General features: G+C 42.7%; 1 protein-coding gene across 1 annotated transcript; it reads right to left on the reverse strand.

Annotated features, from left to right (window-relative positions):
* Positions 1 to 459: 459 nt before the first annotated feature.
* cahz (carbonic anhydrase) lies at positions 460 to 8,824 on the reverse strand. Its single transcript, XM_070844462.1, has 7 exons — positions 8,666 to 8,824; positions 7,769 to 7,966; positions 6,644 to 6,762; positions 6,174 to 6,266; positions 5,921 to 5,983; positions 5,608 to 5,763; positions 460 to 2,320 (listed from the first exon to the last, which is right to left on the reverse strand). The coding sequence occupies exons 1-7, from the start codon at positions 8,697 to 8,699 to the stop codon at positions 2,201 to 2,203; spliced, it is 783 nt and encodes a 260-aa protein (XP_070700563.1). The 5' UTR covers positions 8,700 to 8,824; the 3' UTR covers positions 460 to 2,200.
* Between the last annotated feature and the right edge of the window lie 16,596 nt (positions 8,825 to 25,420).

Here is a 25,420-nt window from a genome sequence, read left to right on the forward strand (position 1 = left end):
GGGAATGGTTTTAGTATCGCTCTGAATCCCAACAAACAATCTAATCCTCCCTCATTAAGATACTGTAAAACCATATAAACTTCTGATTTCAGGTGGAGACTGAGATACTTCGTCTTCACCAACTGTCCACAACGTCCAGGTCCGTTCCAGGGTCGCAGGCTCCCAAAAACCCTGGGTGAACTTCTTCGCTTACAGACTGAAGCACATTGTTTCTCAAACCCTAAGCAGGGTCCCCCACACATGGGGCATCCATGTTGCCTCATTCTGGGCTGTTGGAACAATGGCATGGCACCCATTAAACACAACAGGCATTTTCAGAACTAGAGTGGTGGATCAACAGCTCACACCACCAGCATGGCTAAAAACGCTACCCTTTTGAGCAATCCTGTGATTAGAAAGTCAAAGTAATGCTAATAACTGAAGGCAGTTGTAAGAAAGAAGGAACATTTGAGAAATCTGTAAGTTATGAGATTTTATTGATACATTTTTTCCCATTAATGAAATGACAGATTCACACAAAACATTTTTCCATTTGTAACGTGACAGCAGGTTTAAGTGACACACTTTAAAGGGTTACAACTGTTTTACAATCACCACACTCCGGAAGCTGATTTTTCATGATCTTTGATAATACTGATATAAAAGCTAGAGTTAAGTAACATTGCGCTGGTCTCTTCTGAATACCTGCCCTTGATTGTAGTATGTTGGTGCTGTAGCTTGTGTTAATGTGTAATTATAAATTGATCACTTCCTAAAAAAACAGCTCTGTCTTACATGAGTCTTGAAGTTAATGCACTGTGGTGATAGGTAGTTCAGTTGTCCTATTTTATTTTGTTTATCTATCTCCTTAAAATGAGGTGACACTTATTATGTACTATAAAGGCACTAATGGAGTGAGCTGGCTACAGCCATGACCACAGCAGTGCAGATGGGTCAGTGGGGCTCTGGCTCATTTTTGAAAAAAAAAAAAAAATCCATTTACCCAGAATGGATCGAAGCCCAACAGAGAGAACACATGACACTACTGGGTAAGACTGTACTTCACAACATAGTGGAGCATTCTGGAGCATTTCCATCATGAGTTAATGATGGAACTCTACTACCAAGTGCCAGGTGATGGTGAGTCACCACTAAAAATTCTATATTGGGTAGATTTTGTCTATAATAAACTGAACTGTCTTGGAACACTTCAATAGACACTATAAATAAGAAAATAATTGTGATTATTAGCTGTGCTGAAGAAAATTAGATGCATAACATCCATCCATTGTCTATACTGCTGATCCATAAAGGTCATGGGGGGCTGCAGCCACTCGCAGCACAGGGAGAACATGCAAACTCCACACAGGAAGGTTCAAGGTTCAAACCACAAACCTGCCGGCCAGTGGATTTGAACCTGGAACCTTCTTGCTGTGAGGCCACAGTGCAGCGCTCTGCACCACCAAGATGCACAACATGTCACAGCCAAAAGAAGGAGATCAGGAGGCAGAACTTCTGTCCCATTGTTAGTATGTAACTAGTAGCTTGGTACTTAAATTAACTGAGATACAAAGAAATTCTCGATCAGTCCTTGGGATAACTTTCTGTCTGTGCTAGGCCAGTTTCTGTCCCAGTGGGCTGAGTGGTCACATCATGTATCTTGGGTGAATTGCATAGCTATATGAACTAAAAAAAAAGCTAAGGCTAAATATATCCACAAGGCATTCAAGACGGACTGATGTCCGATTGTTCAAACTAACTCTGGAAAAGGTTTGAGTCACATTCTAGCCAGATGTTGAAAAGCTGTAAATGCACGTACATGTCTTTCAAAGAAACACCTCCTGTAGTGGGACTGTCAGCAAGGAAATCGCCGCTCGCTGTCCGACTTTCCTAACACATCCACGGCCTGTCTCATTTGCTAAAGTTACACTAAAATAACATTGAAATGAGCCGTTTTTATCTGTCTGGTTAAAGCAATAAAGAACAACAATACACATACGATCCAATAGAAGGCACACCGAGCTGCTGTAGCACTGATATGACGGGGCCTATGTCTTTCATTCAAAATCATCCAGGTAATCTATGTTGTGGAAAGTATAAGCTTATGGGTTTGATGTAGGGCTAATATAAGATAAGGGATGGCTGCAGTAGACAATAATGGGAGCGAGAGGGTTCGGAAGATAAGCAAATGGTCAAGCAAGCTATGAAGACGAAGCAGAATTTATTTGAAGGAGGCACGGACTTGACGACCCTTCAGAGGCTGAGGAGGCCGGTAGTTGTCCACCATGCAGCACGGAGCTTCTCCTTCTCCAGTGAACAGGAGGCTGCGGAATTTGGCCATCTAATGAAGAAAAAGTGATGAGGAGACAGGAGACAGAGAAAAACACAATTACGACCTGATTTCAATGGACTTGAGTCAAGTTAGTAGTAGCTGTAATATAATTGTAATGTTTTTGCATTAACTGACACATCATGGGTTGTTTCTAACCTGTTTAACTCAGCAGGATTACCAAATGAAGGGGGTAGAACGCTTTTTCCAATGAGACACGGCTCTGTCAATGATCTATTTGACAGAATGGTGAATCTGCCCTACATCAGTGGCACCCGGCAGCCTTATGGTCTATTTACACACACTAACTTTAAAGCTGGGACAGCATTGCTATTCACTGTGAAAGGGACATAGCACTGCAGCTGAAATACAGAGACTTCAAAGGGAACATTACTGATTTTCAACCAGCCTTGTATCATTGCAATGTGATTTGTATATGCAAATGAACACTGTCTAACTCCCCCCCCCCCAGCTCTAGAGTTCCAACTACAGATTGTACACCAATATTTGTGACTTTTTTACAGCTCATACAGACCAGTTTTATGAAAAGACCATGTTTTCAGTGCTGAAATGTTTCTTCAAAAATTTCCACGACCAGGGTTCGACTTTTAGGGGGCCACACTACCCCCTTAATAAGTTCCTCTGAAAACACAATTTATGATTTTTTGTGGGGCCTCTAAAATATTGACAGTATGCTATTTTTGTCATGCATTTCTATTTTTCTGTATCTTCGTCATCATGGATCATGCATAAAATTAGGTTCTTATTTTTGATGTATGAGTCATACCAATGCACAAAGCCCCCTGCTGCAGCCGTTCCTTTATTCCAAAGGGTTCTGGTTTCCAGGTTGTCAAATACTCACACTTCCAGAGCGCCTGAGCTCATTCACAGTTTGGTTAGGTTTAGGCTCTAAATTTACTTGGTATGTCCTTGATACTAACAGCGTTCCATACCCCCACTGTGTCCCTCACAAGACTTCTCAGAGGACATTGTCGCAAGACCACAAAGCTGCCCAGAGGACCCTGAGCTGAACAAGCCTGAAACGCCTTCTTTAGCTTGAACACTTCCTTCAACAGTGGTGTTTAATAGCAGGTTCCTGGGTTGCCACCATGACAGTCGCCCACTTGTGGCTACAGCTCCTGGATTGCAGGAAATATTATTATAGCCTCCATGAATAGTTTTTGAAATTAGAGGTAGATTTACATTCATATTGATGAGATGAGCAGCACTTTGAAAAAACATTTAGCTTATGATAAACCTAGTTAAAGTCACTTAGCTTAGCTTGACTTTTCTACATACAGCATGTCAGAGACAACCGACCAGCAGGTACTGTCATACTCATATCACCTGGATTAATAGATATAACAGCACAAAAAATCAGCTCAAAAATACTATTTGGGCTTTCCAGGCATATCCATGAGTTGCATAGGAACCAGAATGATGAAATATTCCCATGAGCTCTTGTATCCTCTGTTGGTCAAGTCAGCGCTTAAGAGAAAACAAGCCGACAGTACAGTGCTGCTCACTCACTGCACAGTCCCTGGGGCTGAAGAAAACTGAGTGACTACCTGGATCGTGTTAAATTATCTACTACCAGCAGAAATGTGACATTTAATGCAATCAGCTACTTCACTTCACACTCCAGTTCAGCTTCAACATTCTGTGTTTTCCCCTGCAAAGCAAATCTCTGAACACTGAACCACTGAAACATGATGGCTGGAATGATGGGTGATGAGTGTATGTTTGGCCCATCTGTTTGTATGTGTGTGCGTAAGTGTGTGCGCGCACTTAAGTGCATGTGTGTGTGTGTATGTGTGTGTGTGTGGGAAATAACTAAAGCAGCAATAAACAACAGTTCCTCTGGGAGCCATTTAGCCTTTAGCTCTGATGAGCTCGGATTTATTTTCCTTCAGCAGGCTAACTCAGCAATGTATGCAGGTCTGTGTCAAAACAAAGTACGTGTTGCCCTGTACTGTACCATACTTCATTTTCTATACTGCAGAAAGGAAATATTTCTCTAAATAAACTCTAAATCTAGGCTTTAGATTAGTGAGGAAAAAACGGAGCAGCGAACCCTTAGATGAAAAAGCCATTAACCCACTGTATGTAGATTTGACATCACATGAAAGTGCAGTAAGAGAGCGTTAATTATGTAAAGAGATAGAGTGCAAACTGCCAACTGGAGATAGAGACAGTCTGTGTAATCTAAGCTAAGCACAAGGCACCCAAGGCTCAGACCCACCCTGCTCTACTGCATGATATGGGCCCTTAAACCATGCACAGACACTTAATGAGGTCATTGCCAAGTTTAAGTCTACGGCTATTCAGAAATACTTGCTGGACAAATGAGGAAATAGCCATCTCTCTTAATTCAGCTTTAAGTAACTAGCTTTTTTTCTCAGAGAGAACTCAGCAGCTGTCTCACCAGCCTCAGATATACAGTGTATACAGTGTGTACAGTGTATACAGTGTATACTAGATGATCATATGTGACTGGGGTGGGAACAAGAAAGTAAATACAAGAAGTGCTCTGGACTAGTGCATATTTAGAAAATGTTTAGAAATATTTCTTCGCAGGTTAACATGACCTTGGTTCATTCTCCGCCTAACTGCAACTACTAGAAACAGTGCATGCTCTGCTGCGTCCCAGAAGGCAAAGCAAACCTGGCCGTTTAGCTCAAGCGTTATGTTGGATGGGGGGGTCGCGTCACGTTTCGGTCCCGACTTTGGGAGCACACTGAGACCACCTCTGCTCAAAGGCCTTGGTGCAGTATGATTGAGTATGATTACTGTGGTTACACCTGCCCAGATGAATACCAGAGTTATTTAAAAGCACCTTTAGACTTTTAAATGACAAAAAAACAGGAACGACAGCAGACCACAGGGCAGGACAGGTCAAACCCAAAAGCTTTGCTCCTCTCTCACATGGAGTTTGCATGCAAGTTCCACTTTTCACTCAAATCTAGAGACAAGACACAAATAATCTCACTGGTCCGTCGCTCCATCTGAAAGTTTGACTTGCAGACGATCACTCTTATTTTTGCTTGCTGCAGGTCCATCACCTCAGTATTCATGATGTCACATGTCAACAGAGATGATTTAATATTTCTGATGATGACCAAGGTCACTAATAACACACCTGTTGCTCCTCTCACTATGTGAAGCTACAGAAGCCATGTTTTCAGTTCATTGTGTCCTGATGTGCTGTGCAGGAGCTTTGTCTGATGTTAGTCTGTCTTTTGTCCTCATTTAGATTGCATGTGGATGAAGAGAGTGAGTGTGTGATGCAATTGAAATACTTGTGCAGGGCTGACGCTGATTGGCTCCTTCAGGACTATCCAGGTGACACTCTCCAACAGGGGGGGCGTGGTCAGAGAGCCATCATAGGTCCAATAATCCAGATAGCCAGGAAGCAGAGTGTATGGGTCAAAGTTAGGAAAGGTGGTCTGCTTTCCCTGCAGGTGTCAGAGGGAAGGATGGAAGAGAGAGAGTGAGGAAGGAAAGCAGTTGCTCCTCATTGTGAACCATGACAGTGGAGATGTTCATAGGCAGTGTGAGCACATTTGTGTTCAGTAAAATCTGCTTTGTGAATTCTGGGACAATTGCTTTTACCTTGGTCTTAATAGCATCCAATGCATCGAGAACCTTCTGAAGCCTGGGGTTGGCAGGACCAATCTGGAGCACAACACAGATGCACACACATCTAGTTTATTTCTGATACTTAAACAGTATTCCTTATTTGGCTTTCCTCTTAACCTTACATAGTCTCATGAGGGGTATGAATACCACTACTTAGAGCAACTTCCCACCCTCTGTGGTGCCGTTAAGAAGACGGTTTGTCAGTGATGAATCACAGATGAATCACCTTGAGAAAGACCCCGATGACTGCGAGTCCATCAGGCTGGCTGGCTGCCTCTCCGAAGCTCGGGTACTTAGTGTTCCAGTGCACCAGGTGAAGCTACCGAGGAAAAGAGCCAAAGTTGGACACTGTTATCTTATCCAAAACTCAACACGGCAGTAGTGTGGATATTTTTTGCAGAAGGTAAGACAGCAATCTAAAGAGGCAGCTCGTTGCAATTGTTTTCATGCCTGTGTTGTGTTCATTAAGTCTTTTGTGCAGTTACAACAGATCCATAAATGTGGGATGGGGGGAGAAAAGGGAAGGTGAGGGCTTAATCTGTCTGATTCCCTGGTGGCTTGCCTGTTCCTAATTCCCTGTGATTACGAAAAAATCCTGAATATGACAAATAATCCAAAGCATCATAAACAGATGTGTTTTTATGCATCCACACATCCTAGTACACACATCCCAGGTCACTTCAGCGGCCTCGGTACCTCGCAGGGAAACTTGATGCCGTTGACAGTGTGCTCGGAGCCTCTGTCATCACTGGCTCCCCAGTGGAAGTGAAACTGCTTCAGACGGTACGTTCCAGAGATGGGTCCTCCAGTCAGGGCTGGTCAGAACAAAACAGCACAATCAACTGAGATTCATCAACAAATGAATAAGTCTGTAACCCACACATCATTATACAGTCAGTACTGACATGTTGGGACCTGCCCCTCAGTTCCACTTATTTAAAATCCATCTTAGTGCTGTTTCAAATGTTCATTCTCCTTTTTTTTATCCAACTGTATAAGATCTGTTGCTGTTGGTCTGTTCCTTCAAAGTTGGATATTTCCTTCCTTTTAACCACAAAACAAAGAGAACCATGTTCTGCCCTTTAACTTAAAGGGGCCACTGAATTTAGCACACAGAGGTCAGTTGTTGGTAAAGTCAAGCCTGTGTTGCAAACTGGGGGTTTGGAGTTTGAGAGATGTTTACCAGTCAAGGAGGGTCTGGTGAGAGCACTACTGGGACATCTCAGCCTATGTTGCTTCAATTTTGACCAGTCTAATTTGAATCATTGCTTGCGAGTCCCACAGCTTCATGAGAGTGCAGGTTCATGCATTCATTGTGTTTTTATTTTTCAGTTCTTATCGTGTTGAATTAAGAGCGTCAGGGCAGCAGAGCAGGGTGGTGCACATGTCCTGTTGACCTCCAGATAATGAAATAAGGCTGGTCAGGGTTAACAAGGCGCTGACATCATCAGACGCTCTTATCTGCCATAGTGCACACAGCAGGGGTGGAGGCTTCAACAAAGTGGCCAGATAAAGATAACTTACACTAATATTCACTGGAACTCATAGATCATTACAGTTTCTATATTTTTATAAATACACACACACACATTATATATATGTGTGTGTAGACAAATATTGTATATTTATATTATATTTATATTATATTATATTATATTATATTATATTATATTATATTAATATTGTACTTTTGCAGCAAAGATACAGTTTTGGTGCAGACGATGTACAGCTCTACACAAAACTGGATACAGACACACAAAGATTCTAGATGTGATGTTTAAATGAGTACATGGATGTGTGTGTGAGCTGAGCTGTGCTTACTGGAACTGTCTGTGTCATCCACAAAGTCCACCTGGAAGGAGTGTCCGTTGTTGAGAATGCCGCTGGCATTGGAGGGGTCATACTTGGGTTTCAGAGCCTTCAGAGTGGAGTCATACCTGGCCTCCTTGGGGACAATGTCGATGGGAGACTGCCTGGGCCCGTTAGCTATAGGATAATTTTCTCCCCATTTATCGGGTCCTACAAACACACATTCAAAAGCAAAATAAGTGCATGCTGATACCAGTAATAAAACCAGTGTTTTGTCCTGCATGTTGAGCACTTCCACATGAAGAAGTATTGAGATACTAAACATGATCCCATAGTTTAATAATCATAACAATAAAGAACAAGTACTTCACAAACGTTCTTGACTAAAGTATATTATTAATGTTCCTAAAATGTAAGCACACATGGAAGGGAAAATAATCTTCCTTTTCTAAGAAGCTATTTTCAGAACCTTTCTCTGATACCTCAGTTAATTCCATACCATTAAGAGTGCAGCTTCCACATTCACAAACAGTCCAATCAGCACAAAGTGTAGAGCTCAAGTGTTGCACACAGTCCAGATGCTGTTAGTTCCAAAACTCTAGCAACAGTTCACCTGTTCTAACTTTGTCATGTAAATCCTCCAGAGTAGCAGCTGACTGGGCTACAGAACATGGAGACATTTAAGAGGAGAGTGCTTCCCGCTTTAGAGCTGGGGGGGTGGGGGTATGTTTAAAACTGAATTATAAAATGTTTGAGACATTTTTATTGAGAAAAATGGAAACAATTAGGTGCTGCAGTTCACTGTGTGCGCAAATGAAGCCCTGAGTTCAGCAGCAGCAGCATGTGGCAGCATGTTCATAACCTGTTACAGACAGCACATGAAAGCCCGCAGGATGCTGAGCCCCTCACCGTCAGATGCTCCGTATCCCCATCCGTGAGACATGGCTGCTCCCACCGATGCTGTCCTGGCAACACAGAAGAAGGATTAATCCGAGTCAGTCTGCAGGTCGACAAGCCGCAGAGGAGGCGGATGGTGACGGAGCGCCGCTGCTGGGCTTTAAATAGGCTGTCAGCCTCACACCGGTGGGTTTGGCTTGCCGGTCCCTCGGCGGGCCGCTCGGTCAGGACAGCAGTGCAGCCATCCAGAGATGCGACGACGCAGCCGCCCCCCCCTCCTCCTCCCTCCCCCCTGCAAATCTCCTTTTTGTCGGAATGTTCAGACAGCTTGGTGAAGGGATGCGCTTCACACTCCCCCTCTCCTGGCAGACACGGATTTGTTTCTGATGGCGCACATCATCCAGCAGCTCCGCTCCGGGACGAGCCCAGGTTCAGCTCCGCGAGGATCACACGGTCCACAGGGCTTTAGAGAGATCCTGACATCGACCTGCTCTTTTCACCTCTTGCCAGCCTTCATTGATCTTGGTTATCCAGTTCATTTGTACGGCTTTAGCTTCAGCTGCACGAGACATGGGATGTGCGTGCCTGCGGCTCTGCGCACAGCTGCGTGGAGCCTTTTTCGGGCCTGAAGCAGAGTGTCCACCCGACCCCCCCAAACCCCCACTCCCTGCCCGTATGCTTCACTGATTAATATTAAAGTCTTCCCTGTGGAAAAAACACGAGTTTGAAGCGCACACAAACACACACACACACACACACACACACACACGCACACACACACACACACAGGCACACCTAGCTTACCTAATGAACAGGTAATCTGTACAAAATCACACCCCTTCTTTTCACGGACAAAACTTTAAGCTTTTGCCTCAGAGTCATCAGAACAGCACCTGTTAGTAGTATTTAGTGGTCCAGTTGACTGTATCCATGGTAACAGAACAGGAACTGCTAGCAGGTTACAGAGTGTGGCATCATATTCATGCTGCAGATCAGGCAACATGTACCAACTGTAGACTAGAGAATGATACTCTATGAAATAAGAAATAGAAGGGCTATTCTCCTCCCAGCTGTTGAGACTTTGAATGTCTCCCCTGTGCACAGGTGGTTTTCAATATGCTAACAGTAAGCTATTGGATTCCATAATCAGGTGGTATATTCTTCATGTAAAATCAATCAGGGATTCCTGATTCCTGAGTTCCATGAACCAGCCTGCTCGACAAGTCATCAAGGCTGATTCATACTTCTGTGTTTATTCTATACAGAGCCTGCACCACAGCCTACGCACCGACCTTTACCACTGTGAGCATTTATACTTGTGCTCCGTGTCTGCGTCACTCTACAGTTCTATCAGTCGGCAAAAGTTTCCGTCTGGTTTCTTTGTAAACTTCATACAATGGTGCCTGAAAGTGAGAGAATCATGTTGGAGTTGTTCAATAACATTTATTTTTACTAAAATTAGAAGAGAGAGATGAGATCTGAGGAGATGGACCGCATGACCATGACATGGACAACCTGACAAGCTGACCAATCACAGTTGTTGTCTGCATCACTGCAATGTGTAGTTACATTTTTAGGTAGGTAAACGTCAGGATATGGTGTCGGGAATGTGGCTACTCCATACTGTATCCTAACTGTATCCTAACTGTACCTACACTGTACCTAAACTGTACCCACACTGTACCCACACTGTACCCACACTGTACCTAAACTGTACCTACACTGTACCTACACTATACCCACACTGTACCTACACTGTACCTACACTGTACCTATGCCACACCAAAGCCATAGATTCAATGCACAGGCATGAATCAGATAACAACCAAGGAGAAACATCTTATGGACACTCCAATTGAAATAACTAATTCAGCATTAAACTTGCTGACAGTGTTATATTATTCAAGAGTAAGTTACACATTCAGCTCCATAGCTACATTGATGGGAAGAGGCCAAGAGCCTCATGGTGTCTTTCAGCATAGACGTCAGTTAGTTCAAAGCTACTCGGGATATGAAAAGTCCTTTCTGCCCTCTGGGGCCATGTGTGCTGTGTTCACTGAGTTCTGACACTGAAAAGAAAAAGGTTGACAGCAGCAGGGACGATCCTCAGCAGTGATTCATGAAGCCAGAGAACCACAGCAGGAGAACCAGGACCAGGATCCACAGGAACCAGAGCACCACAGCAGGAGAACCAGGACCAGGATCCACAGGAACCAGAGAACCACAGCAGGAGAACCAGGACCAGGATCCACAGGAACCTGAGGGATGAAGAAAGCACAGAAAGGCTCCGGGCAAGATACCAAGTTAGTAACAGAAGTATTTCAAAGTATTTCTTTATTTCCTCTTGTGTGTTTTACATCTGGTCTGAATGTGTTCAGTAAAGCTTATACTATGGTCTGGATGAATACTTGATTCTGACTGGCTGCTGAGTGTCTGTTAAAACATGATAATGGACACCTGAACCTATGTTTCTCGGCACACACATTTAAGAGGACCTCACTTAGGGAAAAAACACAAACTGCCTGGTTAAAAAGGCACAGCAGCGACTGTGTACTTCCTGAGGGTTCTCAGGAAGTACAACCTGTCACAACATCTGCTGCTGTCCTTCTACCAATCCTCTGACCTCTACAGCTCTACAGCAGACTAAAAGGCCCTGCAAAGGGTGATAAAAGCTGCTGAAGAAATAACAAACACAACCCTTCCTACCCTTGAACTCATCTTCACCTCCCGTTGTCTCCAGAAAACAGACACTATCCTGAAAGACACTTCTCACCCTGCCCACCACCTGTTTGACCTTCTCCCCTCAGGGAGACGCTCCCGGACAGTTAAAACATGCACCACCAGACTGTTGCATAGTTTTTATCCTCAAGCCATCACCAAACTAAATAATGCACTTAAAACATAGGGCCAAGCGTCCATCTCACATCTCACATTCAGCTGACAGCTTCAGGCTGCAGCCGACAGTATGATACACACCACCATCCATTTGTTCATGGACATGTTCGTGTTGGTTTAGTGAGAGGGGAACAGCTGGTTAGCTAGCTACTGTTGTTTTAAACCATACTGTGACATGGGACACACTGTTCGTCCTGTTGTCCTTCTGTTTGTACGTGTGGTGTTTACTCTGAATCGTGCTAGCATTACGTTAGCTTCCTGGCTAACAGCTGCGCCAAAGGGATCTATGAGCTGAGGGACTAGAAATATAAAGATATAAAAATAGAAAATATCTCCTGTTGCCAAGTCGTATCTATGAGCCTAATAGGAACGTGATGACCGTTCCACTTATTAGTCAAACCCTCAGGCGTTACCAGGGAAGTTATGGCTTGTGAAAAACTTTGAAAGACTTTGGTTGTAAAACACATTAATATATCTATGTATATATATATATATATATATATATATATATATATATATATATATATATATATATATTTATATAGTATATATAAAAACAATCCACCACTGCTGTGTTCTCCCCACAGATGAGTGCTAGCTGGTAAAGTGTAAATCACTCCTCAAACTAACCTGCTTTGTCTTGCCTTCACTAGATTCCAACTAGAATTGGATTGAAAAGTATCATCATCCAATCTGGTGTTATTCATAGACAGTATTTATGTCTAATAACATCAATAATGATAATATCGGCATTACATTCTGAGTGAACACCATCTCTGTCTCAGCTCAGTCAGTCAGTACACCAGGTATCTGCTGCCATCTTGTGGCTAATACAGATTTAGCCGTGACACTCACTGCTTCTCATACCTCCTTATCTAACACAGATCAAATCTATGAAGGTATAATAAGCCAGGCATTAAGCATTAAGCTGTCAATAAATGGACCTGATGCACATAACTTATTGACTGAAGTCTTCACAGTGTTTCTGTTCATCAGTGAGCTGAACTTTCAATCGCTCTAACATCTACACCCAGTGTATTAGGATTAGAACCCCTACTGATAATAATTTAAACTTCTAAGCCTCCTGAGGGGAGGGATGGGATATTTTGGGTTGGATACTTTCAAAATCTAGCTACTCTTGCTAGTTTTTCCAACGTTACAGACTCTGCCTTTCAACTTAATTAGCTGAATGCACCTTTGCCTGATAACAATGCACCACTGGAGATAAAGAGAAAAAAGAAAAAAAAAATTCTATCACATTATCCATCAAAATGATTACATCATCAGTTGAAAAAACAAAAGACCTGAAAGACATTAAATGATTGATAAAACGTTATTACATGATTGTTTTTTTGTTTGTACTGGTGGTGTGTGATTGTAGTGACGAAGATGTACACCCCTCTACTTCCTGTTTGATAACTGTTATGAGTAAGTGCTTGTTTCGGTCTCATGTATTTACTAGTAACAAGAGGGATTGTAGACGTGCAGCTTGAGACCAGGACCCCCGTCAGATTTAGATCCCAGAAACGAGGACTTGAGGCTTGACTCGGAGCAGAAAGAGCAGGCTGTGCAGCAGGAGCAGAACGCTGCACACTCGCACTCATGCCTGACTCAAATGGTACAAGGCTTATGCAAGCAAATGCTGCTGAGATCCCTAAAACCCATTTGATCCCTCACTGGATGAGCACAATTCACAGCATGATGTGAAAATTCTTTTACAAGTATTAAACAAACGAGAGCATGTGTTTGTTTCCGATGCTCCAGGATGAAGAAGCTTCCAGTACCAGATGTGTTTAGAGCCGTGCCACTGTGAAACAGTCCAGTACTGTGGCTCATATATATTTAATTAAAACCATTTTTTATTGGCTGTTGCTTAGTTAAGTGTTGAGTGTATTGTGTTATTGTTTTCATTCATGATTTTGCGTCCTTCTTGCCATCTCACCAACCCAAAGTTGGGACCGTTCACCTCCAGTCACAGAGTGGTTTACAGCCCAGCTCAGATTAAGGTCATGTTTCCTTCCACCATTCTTCAGCCCCATAGAGGGAGTCTTTTTCTCACAGAAAGTTTATGACCACTGTCCTCGTGTTTAGGTTTCCCTTCTGGATCCAGTGAACGCTGAGTGTCTGAACACATCTGTAGAGATCTGCCAGGGATGCATCAGGCATCACAAAGATTGTTTTACAGGTGGATTACAAGAGAGGAAAGTGGCCAAATGCAGAAGCTAAGTGTAGCTCTCCTCTACATGTATAGTAGATATGTAGAGTTTTGCATTGCATTACTGGAACTTCACTCTAGAAATTAAAACTAGCAAAAAATAAATGCTATTGAAACATAATGCCTGATGTGGGTTAATGATAACTGAGTGAAATGTAGAGGTGGACATTATGACTGAAACCAGATTTTAGTTATGCCACCGGTCATGAGGAAACTTAAATTCCTCAGATTCCTTGTTCTTCAGAGGATCCAGCTCCTGAAGTGAGACATGACTGTACGTCTACTGGTCAATCATTAGTCATCATCAATCATAAATCATCATCAGTCAATCAATTTTTATGCAACACAAAAACGAAATACATTTCACAAAACAACAGCAAGTAAATCATTTATAACATATATAGTGTAGTGTATATAAAGCACATGCAGTACAATGGTAGACTAAATATGGGCTGGAAACATGGTTAAAAGACAGTGTGGAATCATTCCAAGCAACTTCACATCCTGATGTGCCTCTATAAAAGAGTGGGGAGGTCCACTGTCTTCAGTCTGTGGAGGAGGTGGAGATGCTGTCGAGCCTTTTTGATGCCGGCGATGGTGCTGTCGCTGGAGGATCAATCAATCAATCAACCTGGTCAGGACAGGTATTATGCTCGCACTCTTGAGACATGTGGGTGCTCTGGCTTGACTGAGGGAAAGGTTGAATATGTCTGTGAAAAGGTCCTTTAACTGCACAGGGAGTTTTGAGAAGACCCTGCAGCACTCAGCAGTCAGTTGGAGCACCTGGTCAGTGGGTGATGGTGGCAGTCTGGAGTAAAACGTGTTGAGGTTACCTGGTAGGGTGGAGTCATTACGGCCTGACTGTGCAGTGGACTTCTAGCCTGTGACTGTCTGGAGACCCTTTTAGCTTCTCTGATTCCTCTCTTTAAGTTGTTCCTCGCTACGTTGTCACCAGATCATCGAGCAGCATCCCTGATCTTCAGCAGTGAGCGGACCTCATCCTTATCCATCATTATCCAGCCAAGGCAGCAGTGCTAACCACCACACCACTGGTGCAAAGTGCTCCCAATGTTTGGGATGTAACACACACACACACACACACACACACACACACACACACACGCACACACACGCACACGCACACACACACACACACAGACACACACACACACACACACACACACACACACACACACACACACACACACACAGACACACACACGCACACACACACACACGCACACACGCACACACACACACACACACACACACACACACACACACACACAGACACACACACACACACACACACGCACACACACACACACGCACACACACACACACGCACACACACACACGCACACACACACACACACAGACACACACACACACACACACACACACACACACACACACGCACACATGACAATTTGATATGAAATGAAATAATTCCATTTCTGGTCTTACAAGCCACATGTTGAAGACTCTTATTTCCCTCCCTCTCCATCTTTCTCTCAGTTGTATGAATTGACCAGTGAAGTCCATAATAATAACAAAATTCTACTTCCAGTTTGGTTTCAAAATAAAGTCCTTAGAAATTAATTTGATGTACCTACCCTGTTATTTTACGTGATGTTGTGCTTAAAGGGTACATTTCTTGAATTTCTTGAATCACCCCCCCCTCCCCTTTCACTGACACAGTGGACCTGGAGCAGGCAGTGCTGCAGTGGAATACAGCTGGTTTCAGAGTACAGTCTCATAAAGCCACAGTGTGTTGCTTGCTGTACGAACCATCGCTGGCAGACCTTCAATAGGCGCCATAGTTCAAACACAATGTGCAGAGAACGGGGGGGGGGGTCTCCCCACAGTCTGTCCTGGTTAGGACCAACTGGTGGTAAACTGTTGGACTATATGACGTCAAAACTGTTGATGTATATTTCAACTCGCTCATTTCCTCAAGTCTTTACTGTTGTACATGTGGTATAATGAGGGCGTGCTTGTGAAAGAGAGCGTGGCCTCAGTGGGCGGCCATGTTTCAGGGTCAGACCAACACATCCACAGATATGTGGATACATCACAGTGTGCTCATACTGAACATCATTCACAGTGACCTTCTCTAACCACACTAAATAAAGCTTTGGAGAATCTGGGCCCTATTTAATACACTGTACTGCACACAGGCCAGTTAACACAGAGCCACTTCTTCATGAATACCTCGCCGTGCTTTTATTTTCCAGAGCATCATCGCCTGTTTTCCGGTGTCATTCTGACGGTGGTTAACTTGCCGCAGTTCACGGACCGCAGGCTTGCACCACTTGATGCCCCCACACTTCCACTCACACTCACGCTTACACACACACACACACACACACACACACACACACACACACACGCACACACACACACGCACACACACACACACACACATGCACACACACACATTCCACCAGTGACTCTGTTCTGATCGCCGTGCTTCCACAGACGGACGTGCTTTTGGATTTAGCAGCCGGTGCCTCCGACCAGCGATGGTGTGAAGAGAGCTCAAGGTAAGCGGGGCTGGGGAGAGGTGTGTGTGTGTGGGGGGGGTCAGGTTCGAGCGCGCGACGGCTCCGGATTCAACAGCTGATCGGTACCAGAGCTGCTGCTGGCGCATGAGTCACACCGGCAGCAGGGATGGAATGGTGAAATGTCCCTTTGAAGCGGCGCCTGTTGGACAGCCATCATTCCCGTGTGCTCCACATCCAGCAGCGGTGATGGAGGCTCCTCCAGCAGCGGTGATGGAGGCTCCTCCAGCAGCAGGGATGCTGCGTGCCGCGGCCGCGCGTGGAGAGATTGACGCGGCGGTCGCCTTTCAGATTTCTGTCATCGTAATGTGGCCTCGCTAATTTATTTATCCATGTGTAACATTACGTAATTCCCCATTAAACATGGCGAAAAGCCTTCGACTTAATCCAGAGGAGATCATCAGAAATTGAGCTAATACGCAACGCCCCGTTCATTTCAATACAATCCAAAGTTTGCGGATTGATTGGCGCTTCACCAGCTCTGTGTGCGCCAGCTAGGGCTCATCTGTGCGGGAGAACACAGCGGTGACAGGGAGCCATGGTGCCAAGTGTGTGTGTGTGTGTGTGTGTGTGTGTGTGTGTATGTATATATATATGTATATAAATGAAGAATCCCCTAAGATACAATAAGCCCCAAAGTAAATAGAGATGTAAACAGATGGAGGTGAATGTGAAGTGACAGGGTCCCCAGCACACGCAGCACCGCTTCCCTGATGCAGGCAGGTGGAATGTGCTTATGCAGACATCAGTGGCACAGCTGGATGCAGGGCTGCTGTGGAGGAAAGACTCAGAGGATGATGCGGCTGCTCGACGACTGGCCGCTAATTAGCCGGGCCCGACACGGAATGGAATGGCAGCGGCTCGTGCTATCAGAGCAGAGCTGTGTGCTGTGTGCTGCAGTCCTCTGAGGCGGGGATGTGCGCTCCGAATCTTCCGCCTCACTGGAGCTGTGAGCTCAGAGGAGCGACCGGAGCGTCAGTTGTCGCCTGTGGCTGAGGATCAGAGCAGGAGCAGAGCCCGGGATGGTTTCTGATTCAAGTGGTACCGGTAACAGTGTGGGCAGAGAGTCAGCTCCGAGAGGCTCGTGCTCATTATTGTTATCCCACTCAGCACGGAAAGGTGAACCAGTGTCACAGCACAGCCCTTTTTCACAGAGGATGGACTTGTTGTTGATTGGACAGTTCTTTTCTCACAACTTTGTCAGGGATGCTGCTCCTGTCAAGTTATTTAGTCTGAATATAAACTTAACACGTGGAAAACAACAATACAGCTAAACAGAGTGAGACACATTCATGTGTTCCTGTTAACAGGTCAGCGAGACCAAACTGGAAAGCATAGTGTTAAAAGAAGGCACTGCATCAACCCCCCCCCAAACTACATGTCCACATTTTTAGTGAAAAAGTTTGAACAACTACATTTTCTTCCTAGAAGATCATATATTTCTTTATGGCAACAATTTACCAACTATCCCCACTTACATTTGTTTTCAAAGTTTTTCAAATATTTCCATTAATTAAGCAAATTTAGATAATAAAAAACGTTTCCTATCATATTTAAATAATAATTCATGCAATAGAGGGATATATCATATAGGGATGTATATGTGGAACTGCATGGAGATGGAAATGATACAAGTTATTTATAGACCCTTTAACTGTGTGCTTATTGTTTTCCATCTGCATCTTCATTAGTGATCAATTACTTCATGAAGAGCAATGATTACAACAATAACAACAACAACAACAACAATGATAACAACAACAATAACAATAATGATTACAACAATAACAACAACAAAAACAATGATAACAACAATAACAATAATGATAACAACAACAATAATAATGATAACAACAACAATAACAGTAATGATAACAACAACAATAACAATAATGATAATAACAACAACAATAAAAAATAACAACAACCACAACAATGACAACTAGGACAAGGATATACCACCATATAAAAACAGATAAAGTGGATGACAGTGGAGTGCAGGTCTCTGCCAGATGATCTTCACCATGCCTTCCCATAACCTAACCCACACTTAACCCCACCTGCAGAGGGCACCGCTATTGGGAGAATGGATTTCAACACAACACCTGTTAATGCTGGCTATCTAACTGTCAAGATGGCAGCAAAGATAATAAAGACATGTCATATCATACATTTCTTAAGTGGATTATAGCACATCAGGTATGGAATTAATCTGCACCGTGCTGTGGTGGTTAGCACTGTTGCCTCACAGCAAGAAGGTACTGTGTTCGAGCTTGTTGGCTGGCTGGGGCCTTTCTGTATGGAGTTTGCATGTTCTCTCCCAGTACTCCAGCTTCCTCCCCGGTCCAAAGGCATGTAGGCTAACTGCAGGTTAACTGGTGACTCGCACATAGGTGTGAGGGTGAGCGTGAATGGTCTGTAGACACTGGATGGATGCACAAAGCATTCAGCACTTTCCTCGGTCTTGTTGCTCAGTGTATCACCACCACGAGCGATGAGCTAACAGACAAAGGCATTTCAGCATGTTTTAATATTTAATCTAATGAATACAAACCACCAGACTGAAGCACTTGTTGATGACTTAAATAGTCAATTCAATTTCAGCCATGAGAGGTCATTGAGCATACAGGCATACAAATGTGCACACAAATATTAAGCTGATGGGTACAGTAGTATGCAAGATTAGCTGTGGGCAGACACACACACACACACACACACACACACACACACACACAGACAATTGAACACATGATCCCCTCCTGACTTTTGCCTGGCAGAAATAATTATCTTAGGGATAACTAAAAAAATGGTTAAGGTTATGGAAGAGATTGTTGTCAGGTTATTGGTACCTAAGAACCCAGATCTCCTGTGTCAGGGTGTAAAGCTTTCTTCAAGTGTTACAATACAAAACCTCCACAGTGAGCTGGATGGTAATAGTGAAGCCGCTGTGTGCATCAGTTACTGTTGCGCTAAAGTTTTGCTCCGAGTGGTTTACAAGATCTACATTTTTGCATTGTTCTTGTTTTACCTTATCTTGTATAGTTCTCTGTGGAGGCATGTATACTGTTAGTTTAGAGGTAAAATAACTGGTCAATTAGTCAATCAACAGAAAATTATTTTTTAAGTAAAAATGCAGACCTGGTTTTAGTTTATCTGTTGTGTTTGTTTGTCTCTAGTCCATGATAGAAATATGCCATGTGAAATAAAGTGTGAAGTTCAAATTAAGATCAAGATTCCAAAACTGCTCTTATTCACATGTTGACTTCATTATTCTATAAGTGAACCCAACCCTGTCTCTGGGCTTCCCAAAAGGATGAGGATTGTATTCAGGCTGTGTCAAATTCTGCAATTCTGCAAAACATGCTGCCCTCTCATTTATCTGAATGCGACCAGTCTGTTGACACAGTGGGGGGGCCACCCTGGGTTTTCCAGCAAAAAAGTTGAACTGGGCTGAACTATAGCTGCCACAGCACAAACAACCTGGCATACTGGTAGATTACTTAGTAACATTAACATTGTAATTCCACTGTTCTTCCTGATGATCGTCACGACAGACCATAAAATATTTACCACCATCATGACTTTCCACAGTTGTAAAATCCTGGCTGTATGACAAACCACTGCGCAGTATTTAGCACCTTGCAAGCCTTTACATACATTGCTGTCTCACTTCAAGTGGATTTCCTGAAGCATATTTCATTGTCTCACCTGGAGTTTAAACTATACGCCCCCGTCAGTGCTGCTCCTTGCATTGTTTTCAGGCAGGGCTATTTCTGGTCTGAATCCACTAAATTCACTAACTCAGCTCTGTGTTAGGTTTTAGCTAACTCGGCCTGATGGTGGGGAGATCCCACATGGGAAGTTGTGTGTGTCAAAGGACCAGAGCAAAACGAGACGTAAGTGCTTGGCTAATGGTCCAGAGCTAACTACAATCTCAGCACTAAACACTGTCATTGTTTGTGTCAGAGCAGGAATGCTCAACTTCACTGAGTCAGGGGGGGGCCACCTCTGCAAAATGACATGAGAATACATGAATGAAGTGAATAAATATTTAAGATCCCACAACTCATTTGGTTTTTGCACATCACAAGTTCAATATCCACAAAAGGATCCGCTTTTAAGGAAGTTCCCAAGTTACAGGAAGCGAAGCAGCAGTGACAGTAGTCAGGATCATTGATGTGGCAGTAGAAGATGAATCCTCAGTTGTAATCTTCTCTTTTCTACCGAGTAGGAGTGCTGCAGCGAAGCTAGCATGTTTTGACTCATAATGGTGCCTGATAAAGGCAGCCGTGCATGCAGCAATCGTCATTTGGCACATGAAACACTGGATTAGTAGAGGTTTAGCATCGGTATGAGGTGGCGAAATAAATAAAATTCAACGGCCCATTTTTCATTACATTGTCTGTTTTCATTGTTGCTTCAGTGGCAGCAGGAGTGCACAGGTCAGGAGCAGAGGTCCCAGATCTCCTGAGAGGAAAAGGGCACAGCTAAAGATCTTAATGTCGGCTTATGCATACATGGTTATGACAACAGGCAGCGATATTTGACAACTAATGATTGACTGGAGCTCATTGTGAGTGGAGAAATGGTCAGGAGGCATGTGGGCAGTAAGTGTTAGAGAGACTTAAGCACCACCTTGAGCTCTCCATTCCTCATGCACTTGTCTCTCTCTAGCTGCTTCTGGCTCATATGAGAATCAGATTAACAAACATCACATTCATATTTTTTCTCAGCTTGTTTTCCTTTTTCCAAAATACGACTTCTGCTTGACTGATGTTTGTATATTTGATAATCCGATAAAGCTAAATTAACTGAATAACTTTGACATTAGGAGCATAGAGCCTGTTTTTTTCCCACAGATTACTCAGATGTACTCCTGTGAGGATGTAGTGACAGTTTCAGCAAATATGACAAATATTTTTAAGTTACAAGCTGCTGATTTAAATATTGGCTATATTGGTAAATATAATATATTGGCTTTAAAAACTAATGTATTAATTGATTTCTAATGTTTTTTTCTCCATATATTTTTTCAGTGACAGTTACTGTTTTGTGGTTTTCAGCTTCAACTTACTGTCACCATTTTGCCATTGAGGGGAGGGGGAAAGGATAGTGTCATTTACATATAATCTGCATACTAAGGAGAGAACATCACTCTTTCTGAGTCAGAGGCCCGCTCTGAAGCCTCCTGCACATCTAAGTCATTCACTTGGTGGGATGGGTTAAAGTTAACAAACAAAGTTAAAGTTGTTAAAGAACAATGTGCAGAGAGAAACAGACTTGGGAGTTCCAGGTGAACTTGTGAAAGCAATAGCTGTGTAGTCACGTGAGAGGCTTAGAGGTGGGGATGGAGCTCCCCAGGCGCAGTACCTCCTCGGCCATGTTTCACTCACAGGGTTACTCCTCAGCCAACATATATGCAACCCAGTCTCACAAAAGTTTGTGAAATAGTTACCAATTCATGTCCACAGACACCAATTAATAGATTTTTTGTGTTCCTCAGCATGATTTTCAAACCAATGTATTTCTCTGGGATTATCTTTTTGTACCCAAGGTCGAGATTATATCCTTGTTTTCCTCTCTTTATGTTATTAGTCCACACGTGTGTTTGACAAGCCAACAATACGACCATTTTAAGTTACGACCGTCCATTTTAATTTATTTCTCCTTCGATCCTGAAAATCTGTTTTGTTGTCCGTTTTTAATAGCAGAAGCAGCTCGAGCGTTTCCACGGAGGCGAAGATGCTCTTCTTTTCCTCACTGTCACCGCTTCCCTGTTGAGCATTTCTCAACATAAAAACACAACAGTGTCCTTGACAGCTCAACAATACAGCAGATTACTATTAAGGCCATCGTTTTGAATAATGTCCTCCTCGATTCTAAAAACAATCAAGTTTCACGTCCATTTTTATCAGTGGAAGCAGCGTCATCTACCATTCCTATGGAGACGAACACAGAACATTTATCATTACTATGATACTATGATACATTACTGAATGTATTCATAGATCATGTAGATGCAGTGTTATTACTAAGTATACTGTGGTCAGCACTGTTGCCTCACAGCAAGAAGGTCCGGGGTTCGAATCCCGGTTTGAACCCGGGGTCTTTCTGTGTGGAGTTTGCATGTTCTCCTCATGCTAGCGTGGGTTCTCTCCGGGTACTCCAGCTTCCTCCCACAATCCAAAGACATGCACATTAGGTTCATTGGTAACTCTAAATTGCCCCTAGGTGTGAGTGTGAGAGTGAGTGGTTGTCCGAAGCCAGCTGGGATAGGCTCCAGCTCCCCCGCGACCCTGACGGATAAGCGGTATAGAAAATGGATGGATGGATAATTATTAATATTTGATATGTTCCATAGTTGTAGCTTATCTCACCAGGGTCAATGGGCTTCATTCCAATTAGAATTGGCAAACACTGGTTGGCCATAAGCTGAATCCAAACACCCCTGTATCTTTTGAGAAAAGAGTTTATATAGCCTATGATTGTAAAATGTGAAGATGCTCATGTACTTTTATACTTAGAGGAATATATTGCTGAGAGTTTATTAAATGAAATCAGTATGGAGATTCTACAGGGTTCCTGCTGTGTAATACTAACCTTTGAGTTTGAGTGCATGTTTGAATGCTCATAATTCAGCATCATAATGGGCGACACACATGAGACCAACTGTTATAGAGAGCTCTTATCAAAAACTTCAAATAGAGCTGCACCATGCAATTTGATAAAAATCAACACCATAGTTGTAATTCTCAGTTGAGGGTTGCAAATAGGGTCATAAATATATATACTGTATATATCAATACATCCAGTACACCTGAACTAGTAATTACACTGCATCCAACATACTTAATTTTTAACATAGATCACCTATGTTAAGAAAAATTAAGTATGTTGGTTTATGTCAGATATTTAAGTTAGTATTAAAAAAAATTAGGTTTTGGATTGGCAGTTCTCACAGTTTGGGTTGTAAAAACATATATATGTCGAAAATATCAAATTGTAAACGATATGATAGTATCATAGTAATGATAAACATCATGCTAAGCAGACTGTCTCCATAGCAATGGTCAATGAGGCTCATATGTAATGACGCTGCTTCCACTATGAAAATCAGACAACAAAACCTGATTTTTATTTAGAATCAGTGAGCAAATAATTCAAACTGATGGCCTTAAATGGTAGTCCGTACACACTGTACCACTATACACTGTTGTGTACTTATGGTGAGAAATGTTTCACAGAAAAGCGGTGACAGTGAGGGAGAGCGGAGCCCGTTCAGCCAAAACCGTGATTCTTTAGGGGAAATGAATTTAAAGGGATGGTCATAGCATTAACTTGCCATATTGTTGATTTTTAAAGGACACAGTTTTCACTATCAGCAGATAGATCAATATAGCTGCTCCACAGACTGCGTTAATGCATTATGAAGAAAAATTGATGTCCACTAAAATTCAGTTGTCATGAAAATGAATGATTTGCCCAAATAATGATTAATTTAATAACAATGCTTTGAATTTTATTAATTCAATTAAATAGAAGCAATTCAATTGTTTCATGTGATGATTTACTTCAAAATGCCTCTTTTACTAACCTGTCACCTGTTCAGCTCTGAAGCCCTCAGGGGCTGCCTGTCATCATGAGAGAAGATCGATAGGAAGACTACCACCTCTCACGTTATACTTTTAAGACAACTGGAGGAAGGAAGAAGCTTAGAGGAAACGGCTGTGCTGATGAACCTTCTCTGTGGTTGCTTTTAGCTGCTTCCTTGAGTGCAGTTTGAGAGAACAGTTCGTCTCTGACCTTCTTCAAACTATTTCAGTGCATTATCTAGTTGATGAGTCACTCATGGTGTCGGAGTGAATTCCAGTTGGTACTTTCACAGCTCTTGGTTTTGATGTGCTGCCTAGACAACACATCTTGTGTGAACACAATGAGTGGCTTGAGTATGACGTGACAACTTCTGTCTGTCTGCTCGTTACTCCTCCACTGTTAGTTCTACTCAATGTGTGATGTTCACAACAATCAGGGAATTATTTTGGGATTTTGTTTGTCAGGCTTGCAGTTTCTTTCAACCAAAATAAAGAGAAAAAGTTAAATATATTGGAAATATACTTTCACATCTGTGAACAGTTCTAAAGTGAAAGGGCTGCATAAGGTGAAGATCAAATGGTGGTTAATGAGTCAGACTGCAGCATCTACACTGTGAATAGAGTACAGTGTTATGCTTTACAGGGGGTCATCCCGGGTTGCCCACATTGTGTGAGATGGCTTGTTCTTTCAGCAGAGCAGCCCACAGTTACAACACTGGATGACAGGTTGAAAGAGGAGACCATCATGAAGTAAATAAAGTCATTCATACATTTCAGATCTTAGTCACTGTTGATGGTAGCGGTGAGGTTGTGAGCTAAGGTAGGCAAAGTTTAGGTTAGGTTAGTTCTTCTTACTCTATTTACCTCCTGTGTTGTCAGTTCCAAGTTTATTTTCTGAAATGTAATTATAAAATGAGTTTTCATCCATATATCCATATATGGACACTATACAATGATAAAATAATATAATAAACTCATTTTCGTTGCTTCCCTCATTACAGCGCTGGGTTGCCGGTAGTTACTTATTTGGTCATTCTCTCCTCAGCACTGGCAAATCAGTGCTGGCAAATCAGTGCCTATTCTTCTCCCACTTCACTCCCTTCTTGCTGTGTTTGTTAACAGCAACTGTTTGCCAATTACTCATTGAGATATGTTTTGCTTCACTTCAGTGGCCGTTACTTTGGCTGGGTTGCCAATTAACACTCTCACCTCACTTTAGTTACTTTCTGGTGGTTCCGTTAATGGAATCTGGTTGCCAGTTAACTTATTCCCTTTTTCTCCCCTCAGTTTAGCGATTATCTATTTAATATTTATTCAGTCAGACGGTCTCATTGAGATTAAGATCTCTTTTACAAAAGACCTGAGAACAAGCAACATCCAGAAAAACACAGAGCAAGAAATTTACACAATTACACAAGAATTAAGAATTAACAAGAAGAAAAGAGACAGTTACATGAAACAGTAACAAGAATCAATAAAGACATCAAGTAATGATGATGAA

Source organism: Pempheris klunzingeri, chromosome 15 (genome assembly GCF_042242105.1).
Source record: "Pempheris klunzingeri isolate RE-2024b chromosome 15, fPemKlu1.hap1, whole genome shotgun sequence".
Classification (NCBI taxonomy): Eukaryota; Metazoa; Chordata; class Actinopteri; order Acropomatiformes; family Pempheridae; genus Pempheris; species Pempheris klunzingeri.

Excerpts from the sequence above, each read along its gene's own strand:
- cahz (XM_070844462.1), bottom strand. The coding sequence starts at position 8,699 with ATGTCTCACGGATGGGGATACGGAGCATCTGACG. Across the intron at positions 6,267-6,643 it reads GCATCAAGTTTCCCTGCGAG|CTTCACCTGGTGCACTGGAA; the intron begins GTACCGAGGCCG and ends TTTCCTCGGTAG. Across the intron at positions 2,321-5,607 it reads TCAGCGTCAGCCCTGCACAA|ATGGCCAAATTCCGCAGCCT; the intron begins GTATTTCAATTG and ends TTTCTTCATTAG.